Source organism: Halichoerus grypus, chromosome 4, assembly GCF_964656455.1.
Source record: "Halichoerus grypus chromosome 4, mHalGry1.hap1.1, whole genome shotgun sequence".
Taxonomy (NCBI): Eukaryota; Metazoa; Chordata; class Mammalia; order Carnivora; family Phocidae; genus Halichoerus; species Halichoerus grypus.
The window spans coordinates 133,824,534-133,841,319 of NC_135715.1; the positions used below are offsets into that span (position 1 = coordinate 133,824,534).

Below are 16,786 nucleotides of genomic sequence, written 5' to 3' on the forward strand. Positions count from 1 at the left end.
GAGGTATCCATATGTTGGTGTCCTGTCAGGTCTGGAAACACAGTTCCCCCATGGGTACCAGAATGAGTGGCTCTAGAGGTCTCCCCTGTGGGAGGGGCTGCATGTACCCTTCAGGTGTGACTACACTGACTTCCATGGGCATGCGGAGGGCTGAGGCTAACTCCCAGTGAGGGTGGTTGCAAGGCCCTGCAGTGATTTTTGTAGATGTGCTGATAGGCAGGACTGCCTCCATCTCTGGGGCCAGAGGTACTTTAAAAGGGAGCCAGTCCTGACCAAGGCTTACTACCAGCTGTGGTGAGGTGATAGCTACTTTGGAGGGGCGCCTACTGAGAGGTGGGCTGGGTGGGTCAGATCTACAGGGGAATGCCACGATTGGGCAAGAAAAACTGTGCCCATCAGTGCTGCCCTTTCAGGAGAAAGTTCTACAGATCTGTGTCCGTCACTTGCCTTAAAATTAGTCAATAAATCTCCTTCATGTATAATAACCTAGGTGCTTTTCAGAGTCCAGACTACTAGCCATTAGACCACGGAACCCCTCTTAACTCAGGTGCTTTCAATATGCTGCTTCTGTGCTGGGTCTTGGACTGTTACAGTGCACTGGCCCTTTAAGAGCAGGGGCTTGGTTTCCTCTCTCCCTCCCAGTTAAATCCAGCTGATTTGCAAAGCCAGATGTTACGGGGGATTATCTTCCTGGTGCAGATTCCAAGGACAGGGAGGGCATGCCCACTGGGCTTGAACCACTTGTTCCTCAGGGAGGACCTCTGCACCTGTGATATCCTTTTCTGCTTGTGGGTTACTGCTAAGTGCTTTTCAAGCTGCTCTTTTTTCACTGGGTTTCAGGGTGAGCCAAATTACATGCAAGCCCTCTAAGCAGTGATTTTGTTTCCTGTAGCACTTTGGCACCTCCTACAGGTCAGCCCTGTTGGTTTTCCGGGCCAAATGTTCTGGTGGCTCGTCTCTCAGATGCAGACCCCAGGGTCTGGGGTGCCCAATGTAGGACACCACGCCTCTGCTCCTCCTGAAGCAGCACCACTCTGGGGCGATCTCTCCCTAATGTGTTGCCACACTGCGGTTTTGTGTTTTGTTTTGTTTTGAGACGGTCTCTGCCTCTCCTACCCGTCACAATGTGGTCCTTTGTATCTGTTGTTGTAGAGAGCAGTTCATCTAGTTTTCAGACCTTTTTCAGAGGGAAATGGTCCATATGTAGCAGTAGACTTGGAATGCTCACGGGAGGGGACGAATTCAGGATCTTTGTATAACACCATCTTCCCAGCTGAATCTTAAAAATTAGCTGCTAAAGCACTTTTTGAATTAGATTAAGCCTTCAGAACATTAAGTTCAGTTGTACTTAATGATCAGATAACGTGTCAAAATTTAAAGTGGGACTGGAGAAGGACCTGTCGGTACCAAGGTGTGAGGCTAAATTTCTCACATTTCAAACAGCAACGTAATTAAATTCTTAAGCTAAAAGGACTGCTGTCTACAATTAGCACTGAAACATAGCTAATAACATCTCATGTCAATCAACACTGTATTTAATAAGTTAATGAACAGCAAAACGAACAATATAGTCTTTAAATGTTTCGCTGAAACTCTCCATCATTTTGGCTTCATGTTATAAAGTATTTGTAGAATATGTGTTCACATTTTATGTACCATTTAAACTGAAAGAGTTTTGTTAGCAGGAGAGGATGACAGTAAGAAAATAAACCTGACTCTACTTTTGAAAAAAAAAAAACCAAAAATCTACTCAACTCCCGACTTATAAATTACTAGGGTGGTTTCTACACTTCCTCTCAACATGCATACACTACAGCTAATTCACATCAAAGAAAGATGTTTAAATTATATGCAAAAACTGTATATTTTACCTTGCATCAGTGCTGATTCCTAAAGGGAGACCCTTGGCTCATGTCTTAGGGAAAGAAGAGATGCTTTAATTCTGAGGACAGAATTCAGGAGACCAAAACCAATGTAAGCTTCAGAAGATATTAGAGCCAAAGATAGCCAGTGACTGAAATTATTCAGCAATACCCATTTCCCATGTGAAGGGAGCAGTAAATAATTCAGTTTGGCTCCGTTAGTCATCTTGTACCTGTTGGGTTAGTGGGCTATGACCCAAAATCTATAGCATTTGCTGGGGAAAACATAGGTGTCTAAGTTGATTTACCTCGTATACATCTTTGGAAACCAGGGAAGCAGTTTCCTGCTGTGGCTTGTTTTCCTGCATTTCCACACTAGCAGTCATTTTCATTCATTTGAAAAGAGTATGGTAACGCAGTGACTTAGTCTACACCACTTATTCCACCTAGTGTTAGATGTACATGTCCACTGTGTATCTCACTGAAATTTTTAAAAACCAAGCATTTTCTTTTAATGCAGGATTTTAAATGACAATTACTATATGAACACAGTACTTAATGATTTGGAAAGATGAAAACTCAAACAACAAAACTGAAAAATTTGTAGGCAGCACCTAAAGCACTCAATTAATGCTAACATTTCATTACCATATCAATATTTTTGAAAAATAGGATTTCTATCTTAATCTACATAAGAGCAGGTATAGCCCTGAGGCCACTCCTCACAGCGCTGTGTGTTACTTACCCAGTGATAATGATTATTAGGTTTACTTTAACAGCTTGAAGCACTTGATACCTGTCTTGAAGTATACTTACAGAATTTATGGAGCTGATTCTTAAGGAGCCTAGTCAGTCAATATCCTAAATCTTCAAAGCTCCCTTGAAATGTAATTTTCATAGTCCTTAAATTTTAATTGTCATTGTTTATTACTGTTTTGGCTACATTCTCTACAATTTCAGCAGCATCTTAAAGAGACAATGTGTCTATATGTACAATGAAACAAAATGCCTTGCAACATGAGAAATAAGAGCCACAGTTTAACTGTACAATATTAAGGAGAATCTGTGGTTATCACCTCCTTTTTCGGCAACATGGACAACTTACATGTAAGTATCAGCATTATGAATGTGACAAATAATTCTTACAGGAGTAAAATATAACATCCTGAAAAATAATGGTTTCTACCATACAAGGCAGTTAGAAAATGTTCACATTTTAACAAATCTGTACAAACCACAAGAAACTTATTTATGGGGACCGTCTTACCTTTCTGGTAAGAACCTTCTAGAAACGTAGGATAAACATGAACAATTTATAAATCTAGTTATCTATGTGCTCCCCAGCCCTAGAACCCAAGAATCTGATTTAGTGAACCCTATATGTCCAAGATGGATCATTTTTACATGCCTTGATTGTTAATGAATGCCAGCCTTTAATATCTCTCTATGACATATGTACAGTCAACTTGCACCTTTAAGGAGGTCATGAGATTTTTTTAGCAAAGAAGCAACATCATTTAGCAGCAATTAAAGCGCCTTCAAGAAGACTTAAAAAAAATACAATATCCAATTAGAAAAGCCATATTTTTAAACATTTGTACAAGAATAAGCTGCTGAAACTGGTAACTGTAATACAACGTCTGTACAACAATTTACAATAGAGCTAGAAGGGAATTTATCATTATCCTGCATAGAACTGGTCTGATCTGCATTTGGTTACATACTGTCACTTGTTTATGAACAAGGCCTGGTAACAAAGGGAAAATATCTTAATTCAAACATGTTGAAAACACCAGAGATATTTAGTGAATTCAACTGATTTTTAAAACAAGCAGCTCATTTGTCAAAGGTGTAAAGTATCTAGAAATAATAGCTCTCCTGTTAATATGACTAGTGGAAAAAAAAAAAAAAACAACAAAAACGGACACGCGGTTTTGAGGTACAACTTGGTAAAAGCCAGAATAGGCAAGTGACAAAATCTAACTCTGTCCAAAGTCCAAAGATTCTAACTCTCACATTCTATAAAACACAAATGTCATTCAGTTCTTACTTTGGTTTCAGCAGATTAACTGCTGAATGCTGAAGAATGTATCCAGGCACTATAGTTCTTGTGTTAGAAATATTTTTTCCATGTGTTTTTAAATAATGAAAAACTACCCTTCATATTAGAACTCTCTAGTTAAACAACCAAATGTATTTAAGTATTATAAACGTTATTTACAGTGTTCCCCCAAACAATTTTTCTTAACATGGTATTCCTGTTTCTGTGCAACAGGCAGTCATCCTTCACTGTTCAAGGTCATAGTCAAAAGTGTACATTTTATTCATTGTCCATGATCCACTCTCATACAAATGACGCTATGAAGAACTTCAGTTCACAAATAGTTTTCAACCATGTCCTGTGTGAAAAAGGAAACAACAGAAAACAATCAAATGCTCTCAAACTCAAGTGTGTATCTGGAAGCAATTCAAAGATATCATGCCAATTTTGGAGGAAAATCAGTAAGTAATTATGCTTGAAGAAGGGGGTGTAGGGGATGCTGTAAGCCCAGCCATGTGTAAGTTTCCTGAAGAATTTGATCTTCTCATATGCGGGAGAAGGTATGGGTCATTTGCCAGTTGGTGCACATCAAACCGATCTTCTTTTCGGTAGGCCAGACAGCGTCTTATAAAGGCCTTAAAAAGGAAAAGTTCAGAAATTAAAATTTTTGCCCCTTCTAAACATCAGTCAGCTGACTCCCGTAGAAGGATGAATACATTTAAGATAATAAGTATATTTCATTTCATTAGCATTCAAATCTTTTAAAATTCCGTAGCAATAAAGTTCTTACTCCAAATTCAAATCAACTCACAACCCTTAGTTGTTCCCTTTATAGTCTAAATGATTACTGCTACCATTTAAGGTGCATTAAGGAAAGGTGCATCTCATTTTTTTAAAAATTTTATTCCAAGAATAAAAATTAGCATTTTACTTCTTTTTGAGTGTACAATTCAGTGACATTTTAAGTACATTCACCTTGTTGTGAAACATCAAGATTATCCATCTCCAGATCATTTTCATCATCCAAAGCTTATCCAATATCCAAAACAAAAGCTGAAATTCTGTACCCATTAAACAACTCCTCACTCGTCCTTCAACCAGCACTTGGTAACCACTATTCTGTAAGTGGAATCATACAATATTTGTCCTTTTGTGTACAGCTTATTTCACTTAGCATAATGTTTAAGAGCCATCCATGTAGTCGTATGCATCAGAATTTCATTTCTTTTTAAGGCTGAATAATACTCCATTTCATGTATATACCACATTTTGTGTATCCATTTATCTGTTGGTGGGACGTTTGCATTGTTTCTACCTTTTGGCTACTATGAATAATGCTGCTGTGAGCAATGGCATATAAATACCTGTTTGATCCATGGACTTGCTGGATGACATGGTAATTATTTTTAAAAAACTGAAGTATAACTGACATATAACATTGTGGGTTTTAGGTGTACAACTTAGATATTTGTACTGATATCTTATTATTTGTAAGTTAATATCACCACTGTTACAAAAAATTTTTTCTTTTGATAAATTTTAAGATCTATTCATAGCAACTTTCAAATATATAGTATTACCAATTATAGTCACCATACTGTACATTACATCCCTATGATTTATTTTATAACTGGAAGCTTGTACCTTTTACCCTCTTTGTCCATTTCGCTCATCTCCCACCCCCTGCCGCCCACTAGTCTGTTCTCTGTATTCATGAACTTGGGGGTTTTTTTGTTTTTTAATAAGATTCTACATGTAGGTGAGATCATATGGTATCTTTCTCTGACTTATCTCACTTAAGTGTAATGTGCTCAAGGTCTATCCATGTTGTTGCAACTGGCAAGATATCCTTCTTTCTCATGGCTGAATAATATTCCATTGTATATATACACATTTTCTTGAGCCATTCATCCACTGATGGACACTTAGTTGTTGCCATGTCTTGGTTATTGTCTCCCATCCAAGTACTAACCAGGCCCGACCCTGCTTAGCTTCCGAGATCAGATGAGATTGGGCGCGTTCAGGGTGGTATGGCTGTAGACTTGGCTATTGTAAATAATGCTGCAATGAACATGGTGGTACAGGTATGTTTTCCAATTAGTGTTTTCCTTTTCTTGGGTAAATACACAGAAGCAGAATTACTGATCATAGGGTAGTTAAATTTTTAATTTTATGAGGAACCTCCATATTATTTTCCACAGTGGCCATACCAATTCACATTCCTACCAACAGTGCACAAGGGTTCCCTGTTCTCCACATCCTTGCCAAAACTTATTTCTTATCTTTATTATTTTAAATAGTCATTCTAACAGGTATGAGGTGGTATCTCACTGTGGTTTTTATTTTTTTAAAGTAGGCTCCACACCTAACATGGGGCTTAAACGCAGCCCTGAGATTTAGAGTTGTGTGCTCTACCAACTGAGCCAGCCAGGTGCCCCCTCACTATGATTTTGATTTGCATTTCCCTAATTAGTGACGATGAGCACCCTTTCATGTACCTGTTGGCCATATTTGTCTTTGGAGAAGTGTCTATTCAGATACTCTGCTCATTTTTAAATCAGATTTTCTTTTCTTTCTTTAAGTAGACTCCATGCCCAGCATGGAGCCCAATGTGAGGCTTGAACCAATGACCCTGAGGATGAGGACCTGAGCTGAGATGAAGAGTCAGAAACTTAACCAACTGAGCCATCCAGGTGCCCCTTGATTGTTTTTCTGTGATGGAGTTGTACAAGCTCTTTATATATTTTAAACATTAACCCCTTATCAGCTATGATTTGCAAATATTTTCTCCCATTTGGTAGGTTGCCCTTTCATTTTTTTGATGGTTTCTTTTGCTGGGCAGGTGGTTTTTCATTTGATGTAGTCCCACTTGTCTATTTTTGCTTTTGGTGTCAGATCCACAAATCCTCACCAAGACTGATGTCAAGGAGCTTAATGGCTACATTTTCTTCCACTTTATTGGCTTCAGGTCTTACATTCAAGACCTTCATCCATTTTAGTTTATTTTCGTGTATGGTTTAAGACAGTGGTCCAGTTTTCCCAACATCATTTATTGAAGAGACTGTCCTTTTTCCACTCTATAATCTTGGCTCTTTTGTCGTAATCAACCATCTATGCATGGGTTTGTTTCTGGGCTCTATTCTGTTCTACTGATTTGTCTGTTTTTATGCCAATATCATACTGTTTTGATTGCTACAGCTTTGAAATATAGTTCAAAATCAAGGAGTTTGATGCTTCCAGCTTTGTTGTTCTTTCTCAAGACTGCTTTTGCTATTCAGAGTCTTTTGTGGTTTCATACAAATTTTAGGATTGGGTGATCCATTTTTGTGAAAAATGCCACTGGAATTTTGATAGGGAGTGCATTCAATTTTTGGGTAGTATAGACTTTTTAATATTCTTCTAATTCATGAGCAAGGAATATCTTTCCATTTATTTGCATTATCTTCAATACCTTTCACAATGTTTTAGTTTTCAGAGTACACATCTTTCACCTCCTTGGTTAATTTATTCCTAGATTTTTTTTTTTTTTTTTTTTTGATGCAACTGTAAATAGGACTGTTTTAATTTCTGATAGTTTATTAGTGTATAGAAATGCAACAGATTTTTGTATCCTGCAACTTTACTCAATTTGTTGACTAGTTCTATCAGTTTTGGGCGCAGTCTTTAGGGTTTTCTATATATAATGTCATTTGCAAATAGTGACCTTTTTACTTCTTCCTTTCCAACTTGGATGCCTTTTATTTCTGTTTCTTGCCTAACTGCTCTGGCAAGAACTTCCAAATACTATGTTGACTACAGAAAGCTGCAGTTCTCCTTACATAATTCCAGACTTCTAGAATTTTTCTTCTGCTAAAACAACCCTCCCACACTCCTTCCATTTTACTGTCTGTGTACTTTGGCTAGAGGGTATGATGCCATTTTTTTTTGCCGTATTTTTTTTTTTCCTTTTTAGCATAATGAATTTCTTAAGATGAAGGGAACACTGAAGTGATACTTCTACTGAGGTTTGTTTCCTAGGTTGATAGTGTAACTACTGGAAAAACTAAATAATGGAATATAATCAGTATCTTTTTTCCTTCTCAAACTGGTTCTTATATATTGTCCTTCAGACTCTATATTAAAAAAAAAAACTAACATAAGATGGTACACAAATCCTAAGTGTACTTAACAGCACACAAAGCAACTCTGTAGCTGGCAACCAGAATGAGAACCTCCTAAATCTCTTCATGCCCTGCCCCTGTCCAGGCTTTGGCTCTGCCCCCAACCTAGCCGGATCCTCACTACCCTGACATCTACTGTGGTTGAGTTTTGGTTGCTCTGAACTTTACTTAAGTGGAATTACAGCTTATGTTCTCTTTTGCCTGGCTTCTTCCACTCTCTCTCTCTATATATAAATAATATATATAATATTGAATTGTTGTAAGGGCTAACTGATCATTTCCTTTATTTACAGTAGAAATAACTTTAGCTTGTCTTGAAATTCCTAACTTCCACATATATTCATCAATTAAAAGCATTGCAGGAAAACTACAACTAAGATCCATAACTTTAAAATCAAAGCTTAGTCACATTAGAAAGTATTTTACACCTTCTTCGTTTGAAATTCATTATAAGTAATTTTTTCTCTAAAAACAAACCTAGCTCTTCTTATCCTTATACCTTGGTTAGCTTACTAATATTTATCAAAAATCTTTCTGAATCCTTAGGTCTTAATCATTTTCAGAGTGGTCTTTGAAATTTAAGATGGAGGGGAAAAAAAATCAAGAGTGACTGATTTTGTTAAAGGCAGAGTCTGAGAAGATGAAAACCTGCTGACAGCGAGATGAGGAAGCCTACAAGGAGTAAATGTACTTAAGATGCCCACACCACCAGGTCAGTGGAGGTACTTGGTAAAGGTGTATTCTGTAAGGACGAGGTCTGGGGGAAAAAAAAACAACACACACAACACATACAAAACCCCACAAAAAAACAATGTGCCCCTCTGCCTCCCAGATCTGTGATTGTGGTGCCTATGAAGAGTTTAAGGCTAGAGCCAGAGAGGCCTAAATGGGACTTCTTTTTGGCACTATATATTCATTCCTGGTCATTTCTGTCAGTTAATTTACTTAGTTTCTGTTACCACCGATGCTGCAGATAGAAAAGGAAGACAAAATTTAGATGGTAGCATTGTCAAGTTCCTTTTAAGGAGCCATATTTACCTTACGAAAAATATGTGATGTTCTTATATCTTCTAAAAGTCATCCAAATAACTTGCTAAAGCCAATTAAGATATAACAGACAAAATGAAATACCAGACCATTTGCGATTCACAAAAACCAGTACATTTTCAATTCGGAAGGTCACTATGACCTCAATCAGTGGCAATATCTTACAGTGCTTATCTACATTCTAAAAATACAGAAACTATATAATTCCTGCTTATGAATTATCTTTATGGCCTAGGCTATTCATGCCAGAAAAAAATGGGAACTTCATGTGTTTTTCTTAGGAATTTCATAGGGTTTAAAAAGGAGAAGATTCCAACAGGGATCACAGAGAAATGAGCTTTGTGATGAGTGTAACAAAGCAGGAGTGAAAATACAAATGTAAAAGGCCAAGAGGATGAAAGTACCATAAACATTTTGCTATTAATTACAAATGCTATTCCATGTTACTAGACAGATGGGTTAGAACTACAGGAAGCCATTCGTCATTGATTCATAGACTGCTACATGGAAGCAGAGGGGATGAAGAGGTCAGGCTTTCTCAAGAGCTACTGTAGGGCAGCATAAGGTCAACAGTGAATTCTGGAGTCTACCAGAGTGAAAACTGGGCCACAGCTCTGCTGTTTACTAGCTCATATGATTCTGCTATGGCTTAACTGGCTTCCTTATAAAATGGGAATAACGAAGATACTGATCTATACCTCATAAGGCTGTTAAAAGATAAAGTATCAACACAATGCTTGGCACATAATCACTAAATAGTAGTTATTATTACTACTTTCTTACTTCTTGTATACTTAAATATCTCAGTATTAACATAAGCTGATATATAAAACATAAAGGTCTTGTGATTTTTCCCTAATTTTCAAAGCAAACTGATGTGTATTTGGGTCTTTAAAAGATGAAAACCAAAGACCTAATGGGCAGATTTTACTGTGGCAGCAATCCCTTTTACTTTACTTACTAATAAGTACAGCTGACCCTTGAACAATGTCGGGGGTTAGAGGCGCAGTTGAAAATCCAAATACAATTTTTGGCTGCCCAAAAACTTAACTACAAATGGCCTAGTGTTGACTGGAAGACTCACCGATAACATACATTCGAGTAATACATATTTTGTATGTTATACGTATTATATGCTGTATTCTTTTAATAAAGTAAACTAGAGAAAGGATAATGTTAAGAAAATCTTGGAAATACATTTACAGTATTGTACTGTTAAAAAAAAAATTCACAATAATGCCTGTGCAGTTCAAACCCATGTGGTTCAAAAGTCAACTGTACTTACTTTAAGCACAATTTACGAAATGAAATTTACTTCACAAAACCTATTTACATAAATGTAATACCTTTGCTTCACTGCTTACAACTGGTTTTACAGGGAACTGGACTTCTGTGGCTTTTAATATTGTATTTTCTTGAAGAATGTCTTGTTGTGATTGATTGTGACCAAATGGCTTAAAAAAAAAAAAAAAAGTTTAGAAAACAGAGTAATTATCAGTGAATCCAAAATATAAATGATTTGTGTTCTAAAAAATCTTCTTAGTTATTTGTAACTTGGGATGCATTCTCATGGAAACAAGGTTATAACTGATAGAAGGCTGAGTAAACCCATCTAACCAATCCTCAACATAGCTTAAACATGGTGAATAGCACAGAAAATAATGCTGTTGCAACATATTTAAGATAAAATAAAAATACAAAAAAAAACCTAAAAATTTATTATGACTGTTTAAAAAATGGAAATATGATTTAAAAAGTAAGAAGCAGTGGAAACATCTGTGAAAATTCCAAAGAATACTTTGAACACGGTACACTCCTTCACTGACAGCTCTGGGTTTGTTCCTAACTTGAAGCTACTTCCCAGAGAAGTCCCTTAACCCCTCTCTCCACACTGATGAAGGGGTTGGAAGGTATCTATGGCAGCTTGTAGCTCTGACTTCAAAATAGAGGGAAGAGGTTTGGGAAGAATTAAGACTAAATTTGATGGAATTTCCCTGAGGAAGCACAAGGGGATGCTATGCCCAGGCTTAACTGAGTATGCTGGGGGGGGGGGGGGTAGGAGTGGGGGAGGTAAAGTGTTTTGGCTTGAGTATCCCTAAGAGCAGAAAATGTTAGCACAATTGATAGTTTCTTCTTTTATTTAAGGGGGGGGGGGCGGCAAAAAGCAGATCAAGAAAGCTGCTGTGACATTAAAATAATCTGATCCATGAAAATTTTAACAAGGAACAAAGGCCTGGCTTTCCTTAGAAGGATCTACACTGACTTCAAGTTAATTAAACTTTACATTTAAGAGGGAAAATTCAACTTCTCTCCATAGAACAGAATCTTGCACACTTTAACTTACCTTTCTACCATAAAGACACTGAAAGAAAATGACGCCGACTGACCACACATCAACCTTGTTGGAAATCTTTGGTGGTTCTTTTCCAACTACAAAACACTCGGGAGGTAAATACCTACAGTTTTTTGGGGAGAAAAGAGGAAAGGATACTATTAACAATCTGTAATTTAAGTCTTCTAAACATACTTTTAGAACACTCAGAATACTCATACACAAAACCTTAGGACTTTCATGAATGAAAATCAAACTTCTGCAGCATTTACATCCTTGTATCATTTGACTCTAGAGCCAAAACATACAACTTCGTGATAAAGTATGCAACACATACGTATTATGTATGTGTATTACATATACCAACATTTTTCATTTCTGTAGGTAATATATTATCAGTAGAAATTATAATGTTCTAATTTAAGTAAGCAATTATAAATGATCTCCCATGCCCCTTCACCTGTGTTCAAAGTGTAAGCAATTCTCTTCCTAAAACACATATCTGACCAGCTGGTTCTTCTGTTTAGAAAACTGCAACATCATGCACTGCCAAGGTAAGCCCTCATAGCTCTTGTTTGTAACACAGACCCATTCTAATCTAGAAGCAACTGGCTCAGCAAAGACCATTCACTTGGTTCCCCACACACTACCTCCCTGCCCCCGCATGCTTCTTAATATGATCATCTCTAATGCCTTCCTTAACCACTCCAATTCATTTGGTGAGTACCTTTTTTTTTTCATTAAGACCGACTGGACCTCTGTTCCCTCTAGGCTGAGTTTTGCTTCTTCCCCATGTAACCAGCAGATATTATGGTACCTCTATTACGGCATTAAACTAAAATCACTCTGAACTGTGAGCAGCTCAAGGAGCTCTTATCATTCACTGTGCAGTTTTTGAACCCTAGCAGCATCTGAAATATATTAAGTATTCAAAAATACCATTTTCTACTTTTTTTTTTTAAAGATTTTATTTATTTGAGAGAGAGAGAGAGAGAGAGTGAGAGAGAGAGCGCAAGAGGGGGTAGGGTTAGAGGGAGAAGCAGACTCCCCGCTGAGCAGGGAGCCCGATGTGGGACTCGATCCCGGGACTCCGGGATCATGACCTGAGCCGAAGGCAGTCGCTTAACCAACTGAGCCACCCAGGCGCCCACCATTTTCTACTTTTAAGTGCTATTTGTAAGTTCATAATTTTATATAAAGGATAGGTAAAAATAAATTTGTCACACCTTAGGTTTTAAATAAAAAGATCCAACAGGGATGCAAGCATCTCCCACCTCTAAAATTTAGATAAACTATAAAATCCTGAAAAGGAATAGTACAGCTAAATGGGAATCTAATTCTTTTCCTTTAGTTTTATACTATGCTTAAATCATTTAAATTTCAGCAAGATATGCACAGATTTCTTAAAAGAAAAAAAAACAAACTTCTTGAAATAGAACCACCAAAGATGACCAATAACTCATTTGTAATGTAAATCCTTTCCTACCCCCCAAATCAAGTAAAAAGCCAGATTTGTTTTATGAATAAAAGTATATATTTTGTGTAGATTTATGAAACAAGAATGGCTCTTAAACACTATGCTACACTGTCTCTTGAGACAAAAAGCTGTAAGCAAGGAGAGGAATTTTAAGAAAGACACCAAAGCTATTTGGGAAGAAATGACCACCAGGATTTAGTGAATGACTGCATTTGAGACCTGAGAGGGAATGAGGGACAAAACTGATTTTCTTCTAAGTGATACTGACAAATAGTTTACATGTATTCCTGCAAGACTGTACAGGACATCCCACTTTACCAAATATAAAGCTAAAAAAGCTACTATGACTGTAGGAAACTAACCATTTTTCAAAACATGTTTCTATGGGAAATACATTCCAGGTTACTACATGGAAATGCTCCAGCCCACCTGTCAGAGGTAAATCTCCTTGCTCAGCCCTCCACAAGCAAAACCAGAGTGCGAGGGAAACAATATAGTGGGAGTCTCTGCAGAGGAAGGATGATCTATTATTTTAAGCTATCTTCCACGGAATCCAGAGCTCTATGAAGGAGACTTGTTGCTAAATGTCTGAAGACTACTGATTGAGGATACCAACTTTTAGGGGGTTACTAGTTTGAATGACAATTTTCTTTAATATGGGCTGAAAAATCCATGATCTATTATCTTACTCATATTCCTAGAAAATGCTACAAGCAGAATTTGAAAGTAAAATGGCTTTAAAAGAACACATGAACATGACTAATCCCTGTTCATGAAAGTTCATACAGACCAAGGGCATCTTGTGGAACTGGTTATTATGTGCCTAAGCTGTGCAAAGACTGTTCCAGAAACCCTAATGTCACATTTATGTTTGTAGTCTCCATCTTGTTCAATAAAGTTGAGTACAGTTATCTCTCCAATTACAATCTTACTCCTTTTGCTAAACTAAGTTTGTTTTGAAATTTTATAGTCTATATTCTCTACTTCAAGTGAATTTGACAGTAAGTTTGAAAATTCACACTGAAGTGATTTTTGTCAACACCTAGGTACTCTGAAGGGAATGACATTCATTCAGACTTAGACCTGTGAATCTACAGTTCTATCTAGAGTTTATATGTATGAAGTTATGAAAAGGGATTTCTGAGAGCCAAGTCCAAGACTAAGAATATTCCAAACTTCTTTCCCATGCATGATCAACAAAACCTCCATCTCCAATATAAACTGCCACCACAGAACCTCTACAGAGAGGACTTCATGCTTATGGCTACTGCTTGTAATAGTCAGGATGTGATCTTCATACAAGTATTTTTACTGATGATAACATCACTTGAACATACAGAAGAAAATCCATGATTCTCCATGTGAGGAGTTCCTGGCTAATAGACACTTAAGTCACTTGCCAATGCCAAGTTCTTCTCCCTTCACTTTGCTGATATTTACAGTTAAGATCCGACGAGAAAAGAAGACTGACAACAGTAATCTCCCTCTTGACTCAAACTTCATATTAGTACCCTCACCACTGTAATCTCAAAGATATATGGAAACAAAAACTAAACTCATAAAAAGTAATCTAGACAATTTCAATATTTTAAATTATACATTTACCAGTAAGTGCCTGCCCCTTGAGAAGTTAGATCCATTCCATCTACACCATAGCTATCATCATCCATGATCTTGGATAGACCAAAATCAGTGATTTTGATTTCTCCACATGCTGTGCCATCTACCAGAAGGATGTTTCCTAAGAACAAAATATAAAGTTTTTTTTTTAATGATACATAGATGAAAAACATTATATTTACTACTTTAGCTGACATTGGGGGAACAGATATATATTTAAAAAATGTAAATTTAAAATATAATTTTAAAATGTGATTCAATGGGCATTTTAAATTCTTCTAGTATTCCATTGACTTTAATAAACTGCACCAAAAAGCAGGTTTTCAGATAACTTAATATGACTTTTAAAAACTACAGTCTTTAGAGCTTAAAAAATTTAGACAAATTTTATTAATTACCTGGCTTAAGATCATAATGTATAATAGGGGGTTTGATTTCATTGAGATATCTTAGTGCATTTACAATTTGCATTACAATAGACCTAGCTTCCTTCTCTGACATTAATTTATGTTGCTTCAGATAGAAATCCAAGTCATTGCCTTCACAGTACTCTAATACTGTACAAAACCTACAATGAAGAAGAGAAAAAATTAGACCTAAAACATTATCCAATAATTCCTTATCACAGTGATGAAATGAAGAATATATCATCATTACAGAATAAGGAAAGCAAAAGCAAACATATTTTTTCTTAAATATAAATCCTTATATTCACTTACGTATCTGTATCCAAGGAGAAATAATCATAGAGTTTAACTATCCTAGGGTGATCCAGTTCTTTGTGTATTCTATACTCTCTGCAGGCATGTCTACAGGAAGAGAGAGTATATTTATTCTCCATGACTATTAAATGTATTTTCACTTGATAAAAACCAGAAAGTATTACTATTTACTTGTGGTAGTTTTCCTTCTTCTCATCCCTCCAGCTTTTATTAAGCTGGTGGATCTTCACAGCAGCGTATCTTTGTTCATAAAGGTCAAAAGCCTAGGATTCAAGGCATAGAAGAGTTAGGACCAAAGACCAACTGAATAGCTAAAGAGATTTAAAAAACAAATTTGGTGATAATTTTTATAGCAATATGGAATTAGAATATACACTACAGTTTTTGGTGATCATCTCTGCTATGATTATATATAGTTTAACAACACATTTATTATTGGGAACAAGATACAAATTCCATCATATACATCAGAGAAAACTTTAATGTGAATTTTCACATTCAGGTTTCATAAATGCCAATATACTGAATCAAGATAAAACAATAAAGCTGTTATTTGTTTTTTTTAATATGGATCTGGCTCCTCTACAGTGGCAAAAGCAGTAAGCAGCCAACAAAGAGAGGGCTTTAGTGTGTTTTTTATGGGCTGGATAAAGCAAAACTTTTTCCTCTACCTTTCCTAGCAACTCCCCACTTCTTTAAACAAGTTCGTAACGATTTCCAACTGTTTAAAAAATTCTAAACTCTAAACTTTGATTATGAAACTGTTCAAACACAACCATACATCATTATCACACCTATCTACATCAATAATAATTCCTTAAAATCTCTTCTAATATCCAACTTGTCTTCAATTTTTACTGGTTGTCTCAAAAACAGGTTTTATACTGGTTTGTCTGAATCATCAGCCTATTTCTTACATAAAAAAATTAAGAATGATCAGTATTCTTTTAAGGTGTCAGGTAATTTACAAATCTAAAAAAAAACCACTTGAATGTCATTTAAGAGAGATCTAGTAATTTTGGTTCTGCTGTGATTTACAGACAAAGGTGCCCCTTTTAAAAAAACAAAACAAAAACAACACTGAAAATTTACATATTAGAAAGAAGGTCCCCAGTCTCTACTCCCCCCCATCAACTGGTAACCTAAAAATAAACAAGAAAGGTAAACTGTCACAAAATTATAAAAGCCTAAGATCAGAAATAATACAGGATGCAGTAGTTAAGAATATTCATTTTGGAGTCAGATAAACTTATTAGCTACAGAACTCTGTGCTAATACCCTCTCTTAGCCTCAGTCTCATTTATAAAGTTTGGGATGTTGAGAGGATTAAATGGGGTAAAACACATAAAGTGTTAAACATTAGCTAATTACATTATTAAAAGCTTAAAGAGAAAAGATTAAAAAGTTCATGTGAGAATGCAAAAAAGCATAAAGGAGAATAGAAAATAAAATTTTAAGTGCACTCATAAAAATTATCAATATATATTGACTTATATATGACACATCTTTCTCCCAAGATTAGGTG

General features: G+C 36.2%; 1 protein-coding gene across 4 annotated transcripts in view; it reads right to left on the reverse strand.

Moving 5' to 3' along the window:
- Window positions 1-2,765: 2,765 nt before the first annotated feature.
- Window positions 2,766-16,786, reverse strand: part of TLK1 (tousled like kinase 1) — a 154,743-nt gene continuing 140,722 nt past the window's right edge. For all 4 annotated transcript variants that reach the window (XM_036067307.2, XM_036067310.2, XM_078070982.1 and 1 more), the window contains 7 exons: window positions 15,433-15,524; window positions 15,259-15,348; window positions 14,938-15,107; window positions 14,525-14,660; window positions 11,455-11,566; window positions 10,457-10,564; window positions 2,766-4,538 (listed from right to left, as the gene is read on the reverse strand). In XM_036067307.2, coding sequence (XP_035923200.1) covers window positions 4,362-4,538; window positions 10,457-10,564; window positions 11,455-11,566; window positions 14,525-14,660; window positions 14,938-15,107; window positions 15,259-15,348; window positions 15,433-15,524 — 885 coding nt within the window. In that variant the 3' untranslated portion in view covers window positions 2,766-4,361. The remainder of the gene's footprint in view (window positions 4,539-10,456; window positions 10,565-11,454; window positions 11,567-14,524; window positions 14,661-14,937; window positions 15,108-15,258; window positions 15,349-15,432; window positions 15,525-16,786) is intronic.